A 19,681-nucleotide genomic window follows, 5' to 3' on the forward strand; every position below is an offset into this window, starting at 1 on the left:
GAAGCTGACAAAGATGCGACAGCCTAAAAAGCGTCCTCTAGACCGACGTAAACGACGATCGCCTGAACTTCCAAGGATCTGGTTGCAGTTGTTGTTGTAGCCACATTTTCATGTGAAGGTGGCGATCCTCATTAAGCTGCTGTATGTGAGCAAACTCGTTCCGGTCCAAAGGATCGATCGTCGTGGGAATAAGGTGGCCGCGGTGTTGTTGTTGTAGCTGTTTGTTGTGTTCTTTCTTTCGTCTGTTTGAATCTGTTGAGTGTCAAGATCCAAGAACTTTGGGTCTGGCCCGGCAGTTAAACAAATCGAGTTGTCCCTCGCTACAATCGGGACATACATCTTGGACCTCGGCATCATTCCTTGCTCTGAAGAAGTTGAGGCGGCTGCATCTGCCGGAACGTAATTGAGCCAGAACTACTCTGGAGCCGGGGGAGTTCAATTTCTTCAGGTGAAATGGGAGGCGGTCGTTCTCCAAGGACTACAACAAATGTTCGTGTTGTTGTTGTAGCAGTGTATAGTACACTGAGTCGGCAGCACTTGCCGATGAAATAATTCATTGGGTCAATTCAATACGCAAAAACCAGCTGCCATGGAATTGACTTGGTTGCAGTTGTACCCATAGCCTCACTTATGAATCCAAAAGGCACCCTATTTAAATCCCACACATGGGAAGTATACTCAGTCACCAGCCACCAGACATGGTAACCATAGGTCGCAAATTTCATCTGCTACCAACGAGCCACGAATAGAGAGTAGCGAAGGCCTTTCTTACCCTAGTCTCCCTACACAAGTCCCAGTTGAACTTATAATCCAATATAGCCCCAGGGAATCTTGCCAACTTAACACCGGCCGTCTGAACTCAGGCACCTTTCTCCTTCTCGTAAACAATGTCAACTCAGTCTTCCTGACATTAACCCCTTGATCATATCTAGTAGCCCTAGAGCAATGTCCAGAACCTCAGACATTTAATCCTAAAACGTCCCGGTGGTCAGAATAATCAGGTCGTCAGCATAAGCGCAAACCCTTGCCTGACCCTGGCGGGCGGATGTACATCATTATAGGCCCCCTCAATGTCCAGAAACGCCGCTAAAGCGAATTCCTTAAACTGAAGAGTCTTCTCCAGATGATGCTCGACACTATAAAGTGCAGTGTCAACCGATTTACCATTGATATATTCGTGCTCACACCTGGAGAAGAAATCCAAATTTCACTGAAGTCCAAAATTCACTTCAATGTCTTCACGAAGAAGGAAGAGAGCCTAATTGGCCTCAAGTCCTTAGCTGCACTCCACTGCCACTGCCCCGCCAAGCGTACATAGTTGATACGCGCCCGAAACAATCCGATCTATCAGTCAGGCGGTTATATACATCAACAGGGCAAAGAAACCTACACCTGAGGTTTGTTGGACCGTGGCAAACGTGACAACAATGACGATTTACAGAAATACGCCAAAACTAGGAAAAGCTTTACATTAACACCATTGAATAGGCCCGACACGGGATAGGTGTGAGCACCACACAGGTTGGAACATTGAGATCCGATCTGTGTGGTGTTCATTGCTTGGACGAAAAGTTTAGCTGCGAGCTACCGGGCGCGTCAACAGGTTGCAAATAGGCATACGGTGTTGCTGCAAAGGCAGTCGCGGACAATTAGCGGTATCAAGCGGAGAGTCTCAATGAGAGGCCGGGCGGCACCGGCTCTTACATACTGAGTGCCTATGATGCTCGATACGACAAGGCGGATAATTGACGCCTTTAAATGACCGATGGCCACCCGGTTCCCGCGGCGATCGGTCCTTTGGACCGGAACGAGCTTGCTCACCTTAAGGAGCTTGACAGGGATCGCCACCTCCACATGAAAATGTGGCTACAACAACAACAACAACCAAACCCGGTCTTATCTCGCGCCTCCGAACCAAAACCAACATCACGCGTTTTTTTTTACATATACAGATTAAATAGGAATGAAACTCGCTGTCGCTGCTGTGGCATCGAAATGGGTCATAATTGTCAAATTATGTGACAACGTTCAGATTTCCCTACCTTACCTAGGGAAATCTGAACGTTAAAGTCATAGTTGATCCATCTTAACGTAGTGTCCCAAAAGCATACCCGGCGGACGAAAGATGTAAGGTTTAAAACTTAAAACATATAACATATAACCCAATAAGCTCAAATAAAACGATAACAACATTTGTAGCTAGAGGCGGAGGGAAGAGGCAAAAAAATCTGTTAATTTAATATTTCCATCTCAATATTTCTGACCCACCTATTACTTTAATGCAATAAGAACAAATCGTTTGTTTTTAATATGTAAAAGAAGATCTTCCCAATCTACCCAATGCCTTGTGCATTTTTGTTGCAATAGTTTAAGTTGATATGTATTATGATAATTTTTAGGGGATGTAAATAAAACGAAGCTTCCACCAAGTGCTATGGTCGCGTGGCGTTTTCGACGTTTATAATAGAAAAGCAAAAACTCATTAGTTATGTTGAATTGTTTCAGCACACCGATAATAAACGAATAGAATGTTCCTTACATGTCAAACATAAGAGCAGCGTTGCCTTTCTGGCTTTTTCTACCAAATTTGGTGGAATTTACTTTCAAATTTAAGGGCCCATTTCGATTTTGGTAGATTTTTAGCGAAATTGTATTTTAGCACCCGCTTCCATAGGACAGGGGGTATATTCATTAAGGTATTCCGTTTGCAACACATCAAAATTTCCATTTACGAACCTACAAAATAGTTCAACTTTATCGTCGTAAAATTCTAAGACGATTTAACGATGTCCGCCGGTGTTGAAGCCGTCTGTTGTAATCACGCTAGAGCCTTCAAAAACTGTGGTATTGAGCTAAATTTTGGGACAGACCCATGTTTTTTCCAGGTTAAGTTCTTAAATGGGCCCAATCAGACTATTTTAGATATAGCTTGCAAATAGACCGATATACCGGTTGGTGTCCATAAAGCCGCATTTATTGTCCGAAAGGCTCCATTATGATATTCGGACTGAATATGGTCAATATCAGACTATATTTAAATATAGCAGTTATTAGCTGCTATATAAACCGGTCTGCTGGTTTGAGGTTTTGAGCCAAGAGAAGCCTATTTTTATACCCTCCACCATAGGATGGGGGGTATACTATTGGTTTGCCCAAAAAGTAATTGCGGATTTTTTAAAAGAAAGTAAATGCATTTTTAATAAGACTTAGAATGAACTTTAATCAAATATACTTTTTTTTACACTTTTTTTCTAAAGCAAGCTAAAAGAACAGCTGATAACTGAAAGAAGAAAGAATGCAATTACAGAGTCACAAGCTGTGAAAAAATTTGTCAACGCCGACTATATGAAAAATCCGCAATTACTTTTTGGGCAACCCAATATATTCGTCATTCTGTTTGTAACTACTCGAAATATTCGTCTGAGACCCCATAAAGTATATATATTCTTGATCTGTCTGTCGAAAGCACACTAACTTCCGAAGGAGTAAAGCCAGCCGCTTGAAATTTTGCACAAATACTTCTTATTAGTGTAGGTCCGTTGGTATTGTAAATGGGCCATATCGGTCCATGTTTTGATATAGGTGCCATATAAACCGATCTTGGGTCTTGACTTCTTGAGCCTCTAGAGTGCGCAATTCTTATCCGATTGGAATGAAATTTTGCACGACATGTTTTGTTATGATATCCAACAACTATGCTAAGTATGGTTCAAATCGGTCCATAACCTGATATAGCCGCTATATAAACCGATCTGGGATCTTGACTTCTTGAGCCTCTAGAGGTCGCAATTATTATCCGATTTGCCTGAAATTTTGCACGGCGGATTCTCTCATGACCATCAACATACGTGTTTATTATGGTCTGAATCGGTCTATAGCCCGATACAGCTCCATATAAATCGATCTCTCTATTTTACTTCTTGAGTCCCCAAAGGGCGCAATTCTTATTCGAATTGGCTGACATTTTACACAGGTCTCCAACATATAATTTAATTGTGGTCCAAACCGGACCATATCTTGATATCGCTCTAATAACATAGCAAATCTTTTCTTATATCCTTTTTTGCCTAAGAAGAGATGCCGGGAAAAGAACTCGACAAATGCGATCCATGGTGGAGGGTATATAAGATTCGGCCGATTCGGCCGATCTTAGCTCGCTTTTACTTGTTTTAACATGATTTTGCTAGAATTTGGTACAGTTAGTAGCATTTTTTTTCCTAAGACATTCCACTAAGAAACAGGGGCAAACTTCTCATATATAAATGAGTGAAGTTCGATTCATGTTTAAACTCAATGATTATAGCCGACTCCAAACGAGTCCTCTTTGGAGAGAAGTTTTACATGGCATAGTACCTCACAAATGTTGCCAGCATTAGGAGGAGAAAACCAACGCTGAAAATTTTTTTCTGTTGGTCTCGCCAGGATTCGAAATCAGGCGTTCAGCGTCATAGGCAGACATGTTAACCTCTGCGCTACGGTGGCCTCCAGTTAGTAGCAATAGGCCCCCAAATACCAGCGCCGAGTATGGTTAATATCGGATTATAGTTGAATATACATACATATATATGGTATGTTGTATTAGACCCTAAGTGTTGTGTTAGACCCTCATGAGGCCATGGGCTCAAAACGGCCTCTTTTATTTCCTGAAAATGACGAAATTAAGAATAGTGAGTATATCTGATCCCCGCACAATCTTTACCCGATAGAGACCAATATCTCGGAAAAAACTTCTTTTGTTCGCAAATGATAACAAACAAGTAAAAGCGTACTAAGTTCGGCCGGGCCGAATCTTATATACCCTCCACCATAGAGCGCATATGTCGAGTTCTTTTCCCGACATCTCTCTTTATGCCCACAATCGATTGAAAACTAGCTTAATCACATTCTTTGTTTATACACAGTTCTCTTGAAATTCTCTCTTCTTTTAATTTTCTTCATTTATTTCCAATCTTTGCGCTTAAAAGAGTCGCTTAGGTTGCTACTTCACGATCAGACATGTCATATGAGCTGTCACTTTATGTATTGATAAGACTTGTCGTGTGTACGTCAAATGCGAAAAGAGCGCCCTCTATTCGGCATGGTTTCTTAAATTTTTCGAACGTATCACACGATTAAACTTCAAATGACATATCTGATCGTGTAATAGAAGCTTTATTTTATCTGCTATTTATTTATTGTCTGTGATAAATAGAGAGAGACGCCCATAAATATTGGCACACTGGCTAGTTTTGAAGAGCAAGTACATTTAAGATAAACCTTTTCTTTGTTGTACAAATTATTTGTAGGTCTAAATGCAAGTATTTGGCAATGAATTTGGTTTATATTTTTTATAAAACTTCAAATTTTTTTGTAAATAATGGCTGGAACGAGATTGATCACCTACAGGAGTTTGGCGAGGATCGCCACCTCCACATGAAAATGTGGTTACAACAACAACATTGATCGTCTTTAGTTCCTATCTATCTCCTTTATAAACTGTCCAGCAGATTTCAATTTTTGAGCCCTTAGAAGCGTTAATAACTATTTAATTTTTACGAAATTTGGTAAGTAAAGTGCGTTATAACTTCCACAAACCTGACCTGCGGACATGCTTACCTCTGCGCTACGGCGCTCCGCCGGCGGTGTGATGTGACAAGCTTTTAAAGCCGAGTCTGAACGGCTTGCCGCAGTGCGACACCTCTTTGTGGAGAAGTTTTTACATGGCTGTAATACCAAATGGTACAGTACCTTCCAAATGGTGCCAGCATTAGGAGGGGATAACCACCGCCTAAATTTTTTTCTGATTTTCTTGCCAGGATACGAACTTAGGCGTTCAGCGTCATAGGCGGACATGCTTACCTCTGCGTTACGGTGGCCTCCGCCGGCGGCAAATGTTTTCGCTTAAACACTGTGTTCTTATGATACTCGTTATGACAAGCTGAGTTATTGTTGCCTTTGAATAACGAACAACTTTAACGTTCCCGCGGTGATGGGTCCTATGGACGGGAACGAGCTTGCTCACCTATGGAGCTTGGCGGGGATCACTACCCCCACATACAAATGTGGATATAACTACAACAATCACCATTTAGATAAGTCGCCAGCTGTTTGACTTCTTATTTGTTACATCATTTCATTGCCTACGCTCTCAAATCTTCAGCCTTATGATTCACTTTATGGACCACAGAAGTACTTCATTCAAACAAATGACACCCTTCACAAGCCTTAAGCTATCAATCCTACTCAACTTGTCACACTATCACTCAGGCTGCATCCCACCCAAGTTGTAGAGTTACTAGTTCCGATTATTTAAGAATCTCGCCAACGAGTAATGGGTAAAGACACAACACACTGTTACAACAACCGCCTAGATAGATATGCACTCCATAAAAACCTTTCCCCCTGATTTGACATTTTCAGCCCCTAGAAACCCTATTCTTGAAAAATTTAAAAGATCTTCGAAAAACTTTATAAAAAGTAGCATTCTTTGGCTTCGGGTAAAAATTGGTAACACCGCATATTGAAAATCAACTGTGGTGCCTGGAACCATTTATGCTGGGGCTTTAAATTGACGACCAGTTGAAGCTCATCTCGGTTGGCGGTCTGAAATCTGACATCATGAATAACCCATATACAAGGGTACGTAGTACGAAGTGTTATAAAAGCTATAATATGAGATTCCGATTTGTATTATCATAGCACCTTCAAATACGAGTAAACTCCGCCATCCAGTATGTTACAAATTTAACATACCTCCATCTCTGTGTAGTTCACCCCTGCTCGCATTACTTCCGCAGAGGTGTGGATGATAGACAGCTGCACACTGCAAAGCGGACATGAAATGTGTGTATGTGTTAGGATACGTGTGCCTTGTATCGTTGTTGTTGTGTTGATCAATGTACAAAACACAGGGGGGATGACGTTTTGTATAAGAATAGGAACATGCTGCAACAACCACTTTCTGATCAACTTTATGTTCCAACTGTTGTCGTCGCCTCTGCCGGCCGGTATATCTTCATGGCATACATAAATGCAAACATCTGTCTCAGCTGTTTTGTTTGGGTTTTATCTTGCATACCTCTCTCTATCGAAAAAAAAAATAATAATAATAAAGAAGACAAGCAAGGAGGGGTGGTTAGTTACCCTTATGCTAGCTAGCTATGAAGGCTGGGCTCTGTGCCCCTTGCTTTAAACTGCAGTTATGGTCGACTATACACAAGTTGTTATCATACGAGACATGACAAAGTAAGTCAGTCGGATTATAGATGAGCTTGTGTACGCATCTCTTCGAGGAAATTAAAGAGACTCCAAAGAGGAAACTAAATCACCAGTAAAGTATAGATAGAGAAGATGTCCGGAAAACTAATAATGAAACGCAAAATGGATAAACACCAGACTCAAACGACAGCGACATCATCATCATCATCATCACCTTTGCCAGCCCAAGCGCCAGTCGATGAAGTTGACAGTGAAAAGCTAGACCCTACACAACAAAAAGTATCCAATGAAATGGAGGATTGCCGCAATATCAATGACTGCAACGACAATAGTTGCAGTACATCAACTCTGCAACCATTAAGTAAGCGCTTACGCTGTGATACCCCACCTCCAGAGCCAGAAGATGTTTTGCATCAGCATATTGTAGTTGAGCCAAACAATGAAGACTTTGCCAATAATCAACGAAATCGTCAACTACTGGAAGCCATACAAGCAAAAATGTTAGAGCTCCAACAAGAACTGGATGATTTCGAAGAGGATTTTGACGAGTTCTATGATCCTCAACCAGCAGCCCCCATCGACCAAAATATCATGTCCGATGAAGATGCTCGAGCCTTGGGCTACGCCATGTGTGCCCAGGAAACAATATTATTTTTACAACGCGAAGGCATATCACCAGAAAGTCTGCTCTATACACGTTTGCGTGATGCTCTTGTTGGTCGTGAAACCAACGATCATGTATTTAAAACATAAAGCGATCTATCAACGCCATCAACAATCGTCGTCAATTTCTAGTCATTTGTTTCCGGGAAACAGAGAACAACTAACAAAGAGGAACAACCCAGCTCTAGTCATCATTCTCTATTAAGTTAAACTTAAGAAAGGAATAATTATAGTATTTTGAGGGAACATGTCTGATTTTATTGTACATATCGTCACTTTGAACTTTAATGCGAGCCTCTTGTAGTAGACATCCTCAAACCAAATCATTCAGATATGAATATGAATAACGAATCCTTCGTTTGGATAGTTTGAAAAGGCACGCTCTATTGGAAGTAAACTATACATGGGTACTTAAAATGTCTAATCTTTATATATTAAGCAAATTTTATAGTTTGTATAAATACATATAGGTTTTTATAGGAAACAAAAAAATAAAACCAATCTTCAAGAAAACTGTACTTTAATTTTACAGAACAATAACCCAAAACAAGTGTAGCATTATTGTTATTGTTGTTGTAGCCACATTTTCATGTGGAGGTGGCGATCCCCTGTAGGTGGGCAAACTTAATCCGGTCCAAAGGACCGATCGCCGCAGGAACCAGGTGACCATTAGTTATTTAAAGCCACCAATAACTCTCCTTGTCATATCGAGCATCATAGGCATTCAGTATTTGTGCAAAAGCCGGTGCCGCCCGGCCTCTCACTGAGACTCTCCACTCGTAACCGCTGATTGTTCGCGACTGCCGTTGCAGCTACTCCGTATGGAGCATTCCACTATCCGCAACCTGTGGACGCGCCCGGTAGCTCGCAGCTAACTTTCCCATGAAAGCATTGAACACCCCACAGATCGTACCTCAATATTCCAGCTTGTGTGGTGTTCACGGTTATACCGTGCCGGGTTGGATTATTAATAAACCTGTTAAAACTTACATACTTTATTCCTACTGATCCTCTGCGCTCTCTCTCTCTCTTAAAAATCTGAGACTAAATTTCGAGATGTCTTTCACCACTTGACCTTTTCATCGGAGTTTTGTTGTTGTGGCCATACGTCGTTGTTGTAGTCACATTTGCATGTGGAGGTGGCGATCCTCGTCAAGCTCCTGAAGGTAAGCAACCTTGTTCCGGCCCAAAGGACCAATCGCCGCAGGAACAAGGTTGCCTTTGGTTATTTAAAGGCGCCAATAAATCGCCTTGTCATATCGAGCATCATAGGCACTCAGTACTTTTGCAAGAGCTGGTGCCGCCCGGCCTCTCCGCTCGAAACCACTGATCGTCCGTGACTGCAGGTGCAGTTACTCCGTATGGAGTATTCCACTATCCGCATCCTGTGGACGAGCTCGATAGCTCGCATCTAAGCTTCCCGTGAAAGCATTGAACACCACACAGATCGGACTTCAATGTTCTAGCCTATGTGATGCTTACAGCTATACCATACCGAGCTGGATTATTAATAAACCTGCAAGAACCTACATACTTTACTTTAACAGATCTTCTGTGCGCTCTCTCTCTCAAAAATCTGAGACCTAGTTTCGAGATGTCTTTCGCCACTTGACCTTTTCAACGTAGTTTTTGTTGTTGTGGCCCTACGTCGTTGTTGTTGTTGTAGCCACATTTGCATGTGGAAATGGCTATCCTCGTCAAGTTCTTATAGGCGAGCAAGCTCGTTTTGGTCTATACGACCGATCGCCACGGGAACATGATGGCCATTTGTTATTTAGAGGCCTCAATAACTCGCCTTGTCGTATGGAGCATCATAAGCACTCAGTACTTAAGCAAGAGCCGGTGCCACCCAGCCTCTTTCTGAGACTCTTCACTGGATACGGCTGATCGTACGCTACCTGTGGACGCACTACCCGCCACCTGTGGACGCACCCGGGAGCTCCCAGCTTAGCTTCTGGTGATAACGAAGAACACCACACAGATTGGAGCTCAAAGTTCCAGACTGTGTGGTGCTCACAGTCATCCCATAAGGTTAGGTTAGGTTGAAAAGATGGTGCAGATTAATTAATCCGCCCCATGCCACTATGGACATACACCTAAGTAAGTAATCGGCTTGTTGTGCGCTTTAAAAAGTATAAAGTAACCTCTAAAAAGAAAATTTGAGGTTAGGATTTCCGTGTTACTTAGAAAATCCTTAAATTTTTTCAATACCACTCCCCTAAGCTGGTTCATGTCTGGTATTGTGTCTCCACCCAAGTGCCGATATCTGTTAGACGCGAAAGCCGGGCAATGACAAAGGAAATGCTCCAACGACTCATCATCTTCCCCGCATGCCCTACAAATGCTACCGCTTGCCGCACCGATTTTACATAAGTGAGCTCGTAGTCCTATGTGTCCTGTTATGATACCAATAGCTATACTCACCTCCTTCTTACTTCCTTTCAGTAATGGCCTCTTCTTCTCACGATCTGGATCCCCCCAAAGGATTTTCGCCGTCCTAACGACCGTTTCGCTGTAGCATGCGCATTTATCGCCCACGCTCTTAACTCGGACTGCGTCGACCCGAAAGGCTTCGCGTTAACCAAGTTTATTGACGACAGTCCCGTGGCCTTCACCGCCAAATCGTCTGCGCTTTCATTCCCCCTTACTCCGTTATTACCCGGCACCCAAACGATACGGATTTTGCCATCCTCAGAGAAGGCGTTAATCTCCTTCCTACCATGTTTTTAGCTGCTGTGAATTATTTTAGCCTCAATAATTATGGGATGTTCTCCCGTGGATCCTAAATTTTCCGACCGTTGCACCAAAAACATTCTCTATTCATGTAAATTGCAAAATTTGCCCATGAACATTCCACTAAGAAACAGGGGCAAACTTCTCACATATCAATGGATGCAGTCTAATTCAAATTTTAAGCTCAATGATAATGGGCCTTCTTTTATAGCCGAGTCCGAACGGCATGCCGCAGTGCTACACCTCTTTGAAGGGAAGTTTTACATGGCAGAGTACCTCACAAATGTTGCCAGCATCAGGAGGGGAAAACTACCGCTGACAATTTTTTCTAATAGTCTCGCCAGGATTCGAACCCAGGCGTTCAGCGACATAGCCGGACTTGCTAACCTCTGCGCTACGGTGGCCTCCATAGCCTCCATGGTGGCCTCGATTCATGTAGCCACTCAAAATAGCCATGTTTCTTAGTCCAAAGGCAATCTTCAATGCCATACTCTCAACATACAGGTGAAAAGGCCTAAAATCATGTATGGCATTCAGCGTCTCTCGGGACACACCTCCTTATACAGAGAGCTGCACCGCCGCTGTACTCTGTTCCTTTCCGATTATCCTGTGGAGTATATCGTTGTCCAGAGTACGATATCACATCATACATACATAGGTGAGAATCGGCGAACAACTACCGTAAACGTCAAGTGCTCCGTCTCTGGCCTGGGACCCCAACTCATTCCTATTCAGTTGCGACAGAATTTGGGAGAACTCAGTCCCATTTTGACCTTTTCCTCGAAGTTCCTTCTCAATTTTGGTCTTTGGTCGATGATGACACCGTGGTACTTGGCCTCCGAAGAGATGCAGTTCCAGCCATCCGGGATAGGTCCCCTAAGTCTCTGGTATAAGCTTCCTAAACGAGGTCAGTATGTTGTTGTTGTTGCTGTAGCCACATTTTCATGTGGAGGTGGCGATCCTCGTCACGCTCCTGTAGGTGAGCATGCTCGTTCCGGTCCAAAGAACCGATCGCCGCGGGAACAGGGTTGCCATTGGTTTTTTAAAAACGCCAATAATTCGCCTTGTCAAATAGACATAACAGTATTTATGCAATGGCCGATGCCGCCCGACCTCTCACTGAGACATGGAGCATTCCATTATCCGCAACCTGTGGACGCATCTAAGCTTCTCGTGACAGCAATGAACACCACACAAATCGGACCTCAATATCCCAGCCTATGTGGTGCTCCAAACTACCCCCCGTACGGGGGGTCAACAGAGCAGAGAAGAAACAGCCATCCACCATGATTATGACATCAACCACGCAAGCAACACGGACCTTAATGATTTCCCACTCTAAAGACCTCAGATTCCAATTGATATACAAAAGCCCCAAAAGGGCGATGGAACCCCTCCTTGGTGAGTTTCTTTATTCATAATCTTCCTAATCGAACACTCCGGCTATTCAGCAAAGTAGCAACTAATGACGAGGTGTTCCCACGTCCACCAGATCGCCATACCTCTTTCACTGTGGACAAAAAAAAAAATACTTTAAGGATACACGACCGAAAGGCCTACGGATGAAGGGTATAGGTTAGCTGCGCTCGTGTCCTCATGGCAAAGGAAATCTGTTTTTTGTTTTATTTAGATTGGACTCAGGTAATCTAAATAAAATTTTTCATTCCTAGAAAATTTTACTTACCCATGGCTAATTATATAATATAAAACAATTAAGCATTATCTACAAAGGTTATCAGATAAAATACGAAATAAAAACTAAATGCTTATTTTAAAAACTTACATTTTCCTTCCATGACTTGTGGCCATTCAAATTGTTGTGTGGACCGAAAATAAAACAAATTGAAATCAAAATATATCGCCTAAAAAAGCTTTCAAGTTCCAACGATAGCAGCCGATAAGTCGAACTAAATTGTACAATGGTTGGGTCACTTGCCCAACAACAACGAAATCAACGATACAACCCTGTGGCGATGGGGGCGCAAATTCTCACTAAGCTTTTAAATTTCTGGACACTTCCTAATTGCCATTCTGGTTTTTATTTGCATTATCATTTGTGATTTATGATTATAAACCATGGCGAAAAAATTTCTTCTCGCAAAGTGCACTATCTGTCAACGAGTTTTGGTTGTGTGTTTTATAGTTAAGAACCATAACACACACACAAACAACGAAAAATGGCGCGAACTAGTAACATATACAAAATCAGAGTTGCACTAATCACAAATTTTGTCAAGTATAGCACTCAATATTATGTTGTTGGGCAACTGCCACTACCTGTGTCAACCATGTTTTGGATTATATATATCAATTAGGAAGAGTCCAGAAATTGGACTGCCTTGTGGGAATTTCGCCACCATCACCACAGAGTTGTATGGTTGATTTCTTTCTTGTTGGGCAAGTGATCCAACCTACTTGTGCTGAGTTTACATGGCACAACAGATGCATGATCATTGCAATAGTATTGGTGAAAACAAGGGTGTATGTGTCACATGTACACATAACCATTAATCATGGATAAAAAATGCAAATCGTTTAATTTTTTTTTTTTTGATGGATGGCGTCCGTCGATTACCGTTTACAAAGAAATGTGTAATCAATAATTGACAGATCCGTGCCAACTAAAGTTATAAAATAAGAAATAAGGTATGAAAAATTAAAAAAAAAAAAAAAAACAATGTACCATTTTTGACAAAAGCTGTTATCAACAGGTGCACACAATGAGTACGATCATGATGTGCCGTCTAAAAGGGTCATTAATTCAACCATGGTGTAAAGTGAGTGTATTCAGTTGTTGTTTTACTCAAAACAAGCCCGGCATTAAATAAAATGAATGGGTTGTCTATGCATGTTTAAATAAATAAAACCATGCGCTAAATGCCTGAAAAAACTAATGGCTTCAATTAAATAATAACGCCCCTTATATTTACGTCCGAATAATCACGTTCCATGCGATTCGATTTAGCCATGTGGATAATCGATTAACCGATTTTTACAAAGCCGACTCATAGATCTCTCTACAAGTACACAAAAAAAGTATAAAAATTTGGATCAAGCGATTTTTGGCGCTACTGAAAATATTTAAAGCAATCCATTTTCCAAATGGAAGATTTCCAGAAGATTGAAAAAATTGGTGAGGGAACATATGGAGTTGTTTACAAAGGACGCAACAGACTTACTGGCCAGATTGTGGCTATGAAAAAAATTCGCCTGGAATCGGATGATGAGGGTATACCTTCTACAGCCATAAGAGAAATTTCTCTTTTAAAAGAATTGAAGCATCCGAACATTGTGTCCCTGGTAGATGTGCTCATGGAAGAAAGCCGATTGTATTTAATATTTGAATTTTTGTCTATGGATTTGAAAAAATACATGGACTCCTTGCCCCCGGAAAAGCCCTTGGACAGTGAACTTGTGAGAAGTTATCTCTACCAAATAACCAATGCGATATTATTTTGCCATAAAAGACGAGTTTTACATCGCGATTTGAAGCCACAAAATTTGCTAATTGACAAAAACGGCATCATTAAAGTGGCAGATTTTGGTCTTGGACGTTCGTTTGGCATTCCTGTTCGTATTTACACCCACGAAATTGTAACACTGTGGTACAGGGCACCAGAAGTTTTGCTGGGATCACCAAGATACTCGTGCCCCGTAGACATTTGGTCAATTGGTTGTATATTTGCTGAGATGGCAACCAGGAAGCCATTGTTCCAAGGAGATTCAGAAATTGATCAGCTATTCAGAATGTTCAGAATTCTTAAAACACCAACGGAAGAAATTTGGCCCGGCGTAACATCACTTCCTGATTATAAAAATACATTCCCTTGCTGGTCAACAAATCAACTGCCAAATCAATTGAAGAACTTAAATAGCGATGGTATTGATTTGATACAAAAAATGCTTATTTATGATCCAGTTCATCGCATATCTGCGAAAGATGTATTGGAACACGCATACTTTGATGGGTTTGATACTAAATTAATAAATTGTCAGTGAATAATTTTTATGTAATATGCTACTCGTAAATATTAATCTCTAAATATACCTACATACACCCTTTTTAAATAAAATAAACCGGAATTTTAATTACGATTTTTCCAAGGTCTAACACATGTGTTTCACAAAACTTTATGTAGATTAGAGATAATCAGGTGGAGCCAACTGTATAGTACCATACGCCCACCCAACAATTATAAATTCGGGCCAATCGTCACGAAATTTTGCACATGTCACTTTTTATCCCAAGGACGAACGCTATTGGGTTTTGTAAAAATCGGTTCAGATTTAGATACAACTCCCATATATATGTATCGCCCGATTTCCACTTAAAAGGCCGTGGTAACTACTTTTCGCACAAAATTGGGCAAGGATTGTTTTCTTACTGATATTAACATGTTTGCAAACTTTTATCAAAATCGGAAGGCTGCCGAGGTTACATGTTTGTATTGTATTGATAAGTTTACTGATCGATTCAGAATCACTTTCTGATTCGATTTAGCCTTATCCGTCACCTTTCCTTTGCCCTGGTGGGTCTATTTCGAAAATACACATATGTAAGTCTTTTCTTACCGTCATAGATCAAAAAGAAATGAAAGGGCGTTAAGAACATCAGAGCCCGCCAGCTCGCCTCTTAGCATGTAAAAACGTGTTATGTACGCTCGGGCCTAGTCAGGGGTACCATGGATTCTGCTAAGCATTTACAACAAGTAACTTAGTTTATATTTGATTTTTTTTTTACAAATTTATATCAAGGCCTCTGGCGGTTTAAGAAGAACATTTATATGTGAGTATTAGAGGGCCACCATCCTACGAGTGTAGGTATAAAAATATGAATAGATGCTATAGTAAGGCTTTTTAAGCCCTGAAACAACTACAAAACTCCCAATCAATACAACGTGTACTTAAAGGCATAAAAGCAGAGATGTTATCCTCAGTGCATAGGACTACCTACTTCCAGACTCTCTCTTTAGAAGTAGGAATACAAACATATTACCTCGGCAGCCTTCCTGGATATGGAAGGGGATTTTTAACGTTAAGTTGGAGTCCATACATGGCGCTCTGCTCAACATGGAGGTTAATACGATGCAGAAAGGTTGCAACGCCTCACTAGCTGAGGGCTTCATTTGGACAATAGTGAACAGGAGAACAACTGTGTCATCAACAACAACCCTGTACCTTGCAGGGTTTTTGTTGTCGTTGTTTTTGTAGCCACATTTTCATGTGGAGGTGGCGATCCTCATCAAGCTCCTGTAGATGAGCAAGTTTGTTCCGGTTCAAAGGACCGATCGCCGCAGAAACATAACGACCATTGGTTATGTAAAGGCGCCAATAACTCGCCTTGTCGTATCGAGCATCATAGACACTCAGTATTTAAGCAACAGTCGGTGCCACTCGGCCTCACACTGAGACTCTCTACTCGATACCGTTGATTGTCCGCGACTGCAGTTGCAGCTATTCTGTATGAAGCATTCCACTATCCGCAACCTGTGTACGCGCCCGGTAGCTCGCAGCTAAGCTTCTATCGACAGCAATAAACACCACGCAGATTGGATCTGAATGTTTCGGCCTGTGTGGTGCTCACAGCTATCTCGTGCCGGAAAGGTACAAGGTACCCCGGAGCCAAACGGATTGCCTTGAGAGAGGCGCCACACCATTCCCGATCTTAGGCCACTAAAATCACCCTTAGAGTGAGAGAGGCAGGTAAATGGTGTGCCTTAAACTTTGGTCATTATTCTATTCTGCTGGGGGGACAGAGATGCTCCGTGACGGCATAATATATGCGTCGCCACTTATTATATAATAGGTTAGTCCTTCTTTGCTAACGAATTGGTGGCACTGGCCTACGATTGCGAGAACATACAGGATTAGTAAACATCCCTTTCCGTTCCTGGATTCCTTCCAGGCTATTAGGCCTCTTGTCATTCTGTTGATTGGTTGGTTGGTTGACTAGACCATCATCTCACCGGCGAGAACTTCTTTCCGGTCCAACTAGTTTTCTCACCTTTTTTATCTTGTGCACTGCCTTCAGTTTACTGTCGTTTCTGCTGTCTTCATAGCGGTATGTTGTTTGTTTATGTTTCTACTTCTTCTTGTTCTCTTGTACCTCCTTATAAGGGCAAAAACAATGGCTTAAGGTCTCGGAATGAAGTGATGATCTTGTTGTAGCAGTTTGTTGTGTTCTTTCTTTCGTCTGCTTAATTCTGTTGAGTGTCAAGACTCAGGAACTAAGATAGGGTGATTCCACAGGGATCTGGGTCTGGCTGGGCAGTTAAACAGGTGACGTGTATCGTGCGGTCCCTGGTTACAATCAGGACATGCACGTCAGCATCAATCCTTGTTCTGTACTAGTTGAGGCGGCTGCATCTGCCGATACGTAATTGAGCTAGAACTACTCTGGTTTGCCGGGGGAGGTCAATTTCTTCACGTGCAATGGGAGGCGGTCGTTCTCCAAGGACTACATTCACCCGGTAGCCATTTACCGCATCTGCTACCGTATCTGCATGAGGTTCTCTCTTGTAGCGCTGAATCTCGCACTCTAGATCATGTAGATCTACTTTAAGGCTTCTGGGCGGTGGATATCTATCCACAAGATGGTGCTTTGGATGGTCTCTGCGATAACAGCCCAAAAGGTATTGCTTAGACAGCATGTAGTTATGTCTTCGCACTGGTAGGATCTTTGTTTCCTGAGGTAGGTGGTCCACATGAGAACTGAATGAAGTGATTTCGACCACTTGTTACTGACCTTCGTTTCTGGAGACAGTTTTTTTTAACCTACTTAAGTGGTAGCCCTCCTTCTCTGGACCCTCGGCAGATACAGATGAATGCTCATGCCATGTGTCTTTACTAAGTTATTTTAGTAATAAGGAAGCATATTTCTTAACGGGTGCAATATTACTATTCAGACGCCCTACCACACGGTCACAATATATGCGAAAAGTCAGTCGGAGCTAGAGACTCTGGTTTCAGTTATTTGTATGTGGTTTTAAGTTTTTAGAGAGATTCAAGAAGTATCCCGGGTAATAAGGAGGGCTGTCTGGCACGCATTCATGCTACGAAATCCACGAGTCCAACCTGTGCGACAATTCCGAAGCGATTGAGTAGCAGGTATCCTACTCAAACAAATAAATAAATCATGATTGGTTGGAGTAAACATTGATATGACAATAGGCGTGAAAAATCTTGCGATTTGCTTCACTCATATAACTACAATTATCGTTAAAGCAGTCTCAGATTACATATTATTATAAAATTATATATATATTTTTATTATTTGCCAGGTTTGAACATCGAGTTTATGTGTTTTATTAATTTTATAGCGAAAGAAACAGAAAAGTTTAACCTATACTAAGTGAAATAATTAGTAACGAGTACGGATGCAAAGAGGAAATTATTTCCACAATTTCTTAATGGACATATTCTTTTCTGAATCTTTTTGCATAACCTTTGCCACGGCCATTTCAAAATCTTCTTGCGTCACATGCACCCGTCTTTCTCGCAAGGCATACATACCGGCCTCAGTGCAAACGCCCTTTACTTCGGCGCCCGAAGCTCCCGGCATTAATTCTGCAATTTTTCGCAAGTTAATTCCACGTGTTAAGTTCATCTTGCGCGAGTGAATCTTAAGAATATCCAAGCGAGCTTCCTCGTTTGGTGGCGGGAATTCAATTTTACGATCGATACGACCGGGACGCAGGAGAGCAGGATCCAAAATATCTATACGATTGGTGGCCATAATCACCTTAATATTCTTAGTGGCTTCAAAACCATCCAACTGATTGAGCAGCTCCAACATAGTACGTTGGACCTCTGAATCACCTCCAGAACCCGACTCGATACGAGATGAACCAATTGAATCAATTTCATCCATGAAAATAATGGAGGGAGCGTGTTCACGTGCCATAACGAAAAGTTCACGAACCATGCGAGAACCTTCACCAATGAATTTCTGCACCAACTCAGAGCCGGAAACACGTATAAACGTACACTCTGTGTGGTGAGCTACAGCACGGGCCAGCAAGGTCTTTCCAGTTCCAGGGGGGCCATATAAGAGAACACCTTTGGGTTGGGCAATACCCAAAGCATCAAATAACTCAGGGTGCTTGACGGGAAGTTCAATCACTTCTTTAATCTCCTTGATTTGCTTATCCAAACCGCCCACCATTTCGTATGTGGAGTCAGGCACCTTTTCCACCATCATAAGGGAAACCAAAGGATCGACCTTATTCGGTAGGATTTTGTGCAACGTATAGCTTTCATTGCGCAAAGCAACACGGCAATTGGGTGTAACATCATTGATGTCAATATTTTTATCAATATCAACAACAAATTTGCCTTCGGGGTGTACCTTAACTAAAACCTTCTTCTTATCCATTGGTTTTACGACCTCACCAACATAGCTGCCCTGTTCCTGCAGTAGCTGTAATTCTTCACGCAGCATACGAACTACATATACACAAAAAATATTGTTATAAGAATTTTAAGTCCGAGGGCATTATTTTGCACTGAGATACCTTTTGCATTAAGTTCATTACGTTGGGCCTGCAAACGTCTTAAATTTTGTGATTTTTCGGCAACTATCAACTGAAGTTCCTCGATTTTTTGTATGTAGTATGAGCGAAACCCTTCACCCTTACAAACGGCATCAATGTCCATCTGCAACAAATAAACCTTAAACATTGCTTTATATAAATTTTTGAAATACATACCCGCTTTGTGACGGTCATTATTTTTTTTTTTAATATAATTAAATCAACTACAAATATTAAAACTGTTCACCTTTCCTTTCGCTGTTCTTACGAATGACAAGTCAAAATTTTTGCAAGTTGTATTAATTCGGGTATTTGGTACAAATACTGTCAACCTCCAGCACGATAGCGCATAGGTTAAAACGATAACAAATAAAAGGCAACTTCAAGGGGGATTCGCACAATGAACACTTTTACGTTGTTTTAACCCATTAACGCCCAATTTTTTTTTTGAAAAATCGAACATAATGTTGTTTTGGGTTAATTAAGTGTTGGTCCGATCTCCATATCAAAAATTAAAAATGAAAACAGTTTGGAAAAATAAACGCTTTTTTAATCAA

General features: G+C 41.5%; 3 protein-coding genes and 1 long non-coding RNA gene across 4 annotated transcripts; 2 read left to right on the top strand and 2 right to left on the bottom strand.

Moving 5' to 3' along the window:
* Positions 1 to 1,951: 1,951 nt before the first annotated feature.
* LOC131997281 (uncharacterized) lies at positions 1,952 to 2,454 on the bottom strand. Its single transcript, XR_009398172.1, has 3 exons — positions 2,269 to 2,454; positions 2,048 to 2,199; positions 1,952 to 1,982 (listed from the first exon to the last, which is right to left on the bottom strand). It is a non-coding gene; the product is annotated as an uncharacterized LOC131997281 (long non-coding RNA).
* A 4,400-nt stretch (positions 2,455 to 6,854) lies between these two features.
* Positions 6,855 to 8,338, top strand: LOC106085151 (uncharacterized). Its single transcript, XM_013249217.2, has one exon. It carries the CDS (start codon positions 7,330 to 7,332, stop codon positions 7,948 to 7,950), a length of 621 nt encoding a protein of 206 aa, XP_013104671.1. The 5' UTR covers positions 6,855 to 7,329; the 3' UTR covers positions 7,951 to 8,338.
* Positions 8,339 to 13,605: 5,267 nt separating this feature from the next.
* Positions 13,606 to 14,668, top strand: LOC106085147 (cyclin-dependent kinase 1). The gene has a single exon (XM_013249211.2). It carries the CDS (start codon positions 13,696 to 13,698, stop codon positions 14,590 to 14,592), a length of 897 nt encoding a protein of 298 aa, XP_013104665.1. The 5' UTR covers positions 13,606 to 13,695; the 3' UTR covers positions 14,593 to 14,668.
* A 3,159-nt stretch (positions 14,669 to 17,827) lies between these two features.
* On the bottom strand, positions 17,828 to 19,411 carry LOC106085143 (26S proteasome regulatory subunit 8). The gene is made up of 3 exons (XM_013249205.2): positions 19,302 to 19,411; positions 19,107 to 19,248; positions 17,828 to 19,038 (listed from the first exon to the last, which is right to left on the bottom strand). The coding sequence occupies exons 1-3, from the start codon at positions 19,317 to 19,319 to the stop codon at positions 17,984 to 17,986; spliced, it is 1,215 nt and encodes a 404-aa protein (XP_013104659.1). The 5' UTR covers positions 19,320 to 19,411; the 3' UTR covers positions 17,828 to 17,983.
* Positions 19,412 to 19,681: the final 270 nt, after the last annotated feature.

Source organism: Stomoxys calcitrans, chromosome 4 (assembly GCF_963082655.1).
Source record: "Stomoxys calcitrans chromosome 4, idStoCalc2.1, whole genome shotgun sequence".
NCBI classification, from domain to species: Eukaryota; Metazoa; Arthropoda; class Insecta; order Diptera; family Muscidae; genus Stomoxys; species Stomoxys calcitrans.

Excerpts from the sequence above, each read along its gene's own strand:
- LOC106085151 (XM_013249217.2), top strand. The coding sequence starts at position 7,330 with ATGTCCGGAAAACTAATAATGAAACGCAAAATGGATAAACACCAGACT.
- LOC106085143 (XM_013249205.2), bottom strand. Across the intron at positions 19,039-19,106 it reads TAATGAACTTAATGCAAAAG|TTCGTATGCTGCGTGAAGAA; the intron begins GTATCTCAGTGC and ends GTGTATATGTAG.
- LOC106085147 (XM_013249211.2), top strand. The coding sequence starts at position 13,696 with ATGGAAGATTTCCAGAAGATTGAAAAAATTGGTGAGGGAACATATGGA.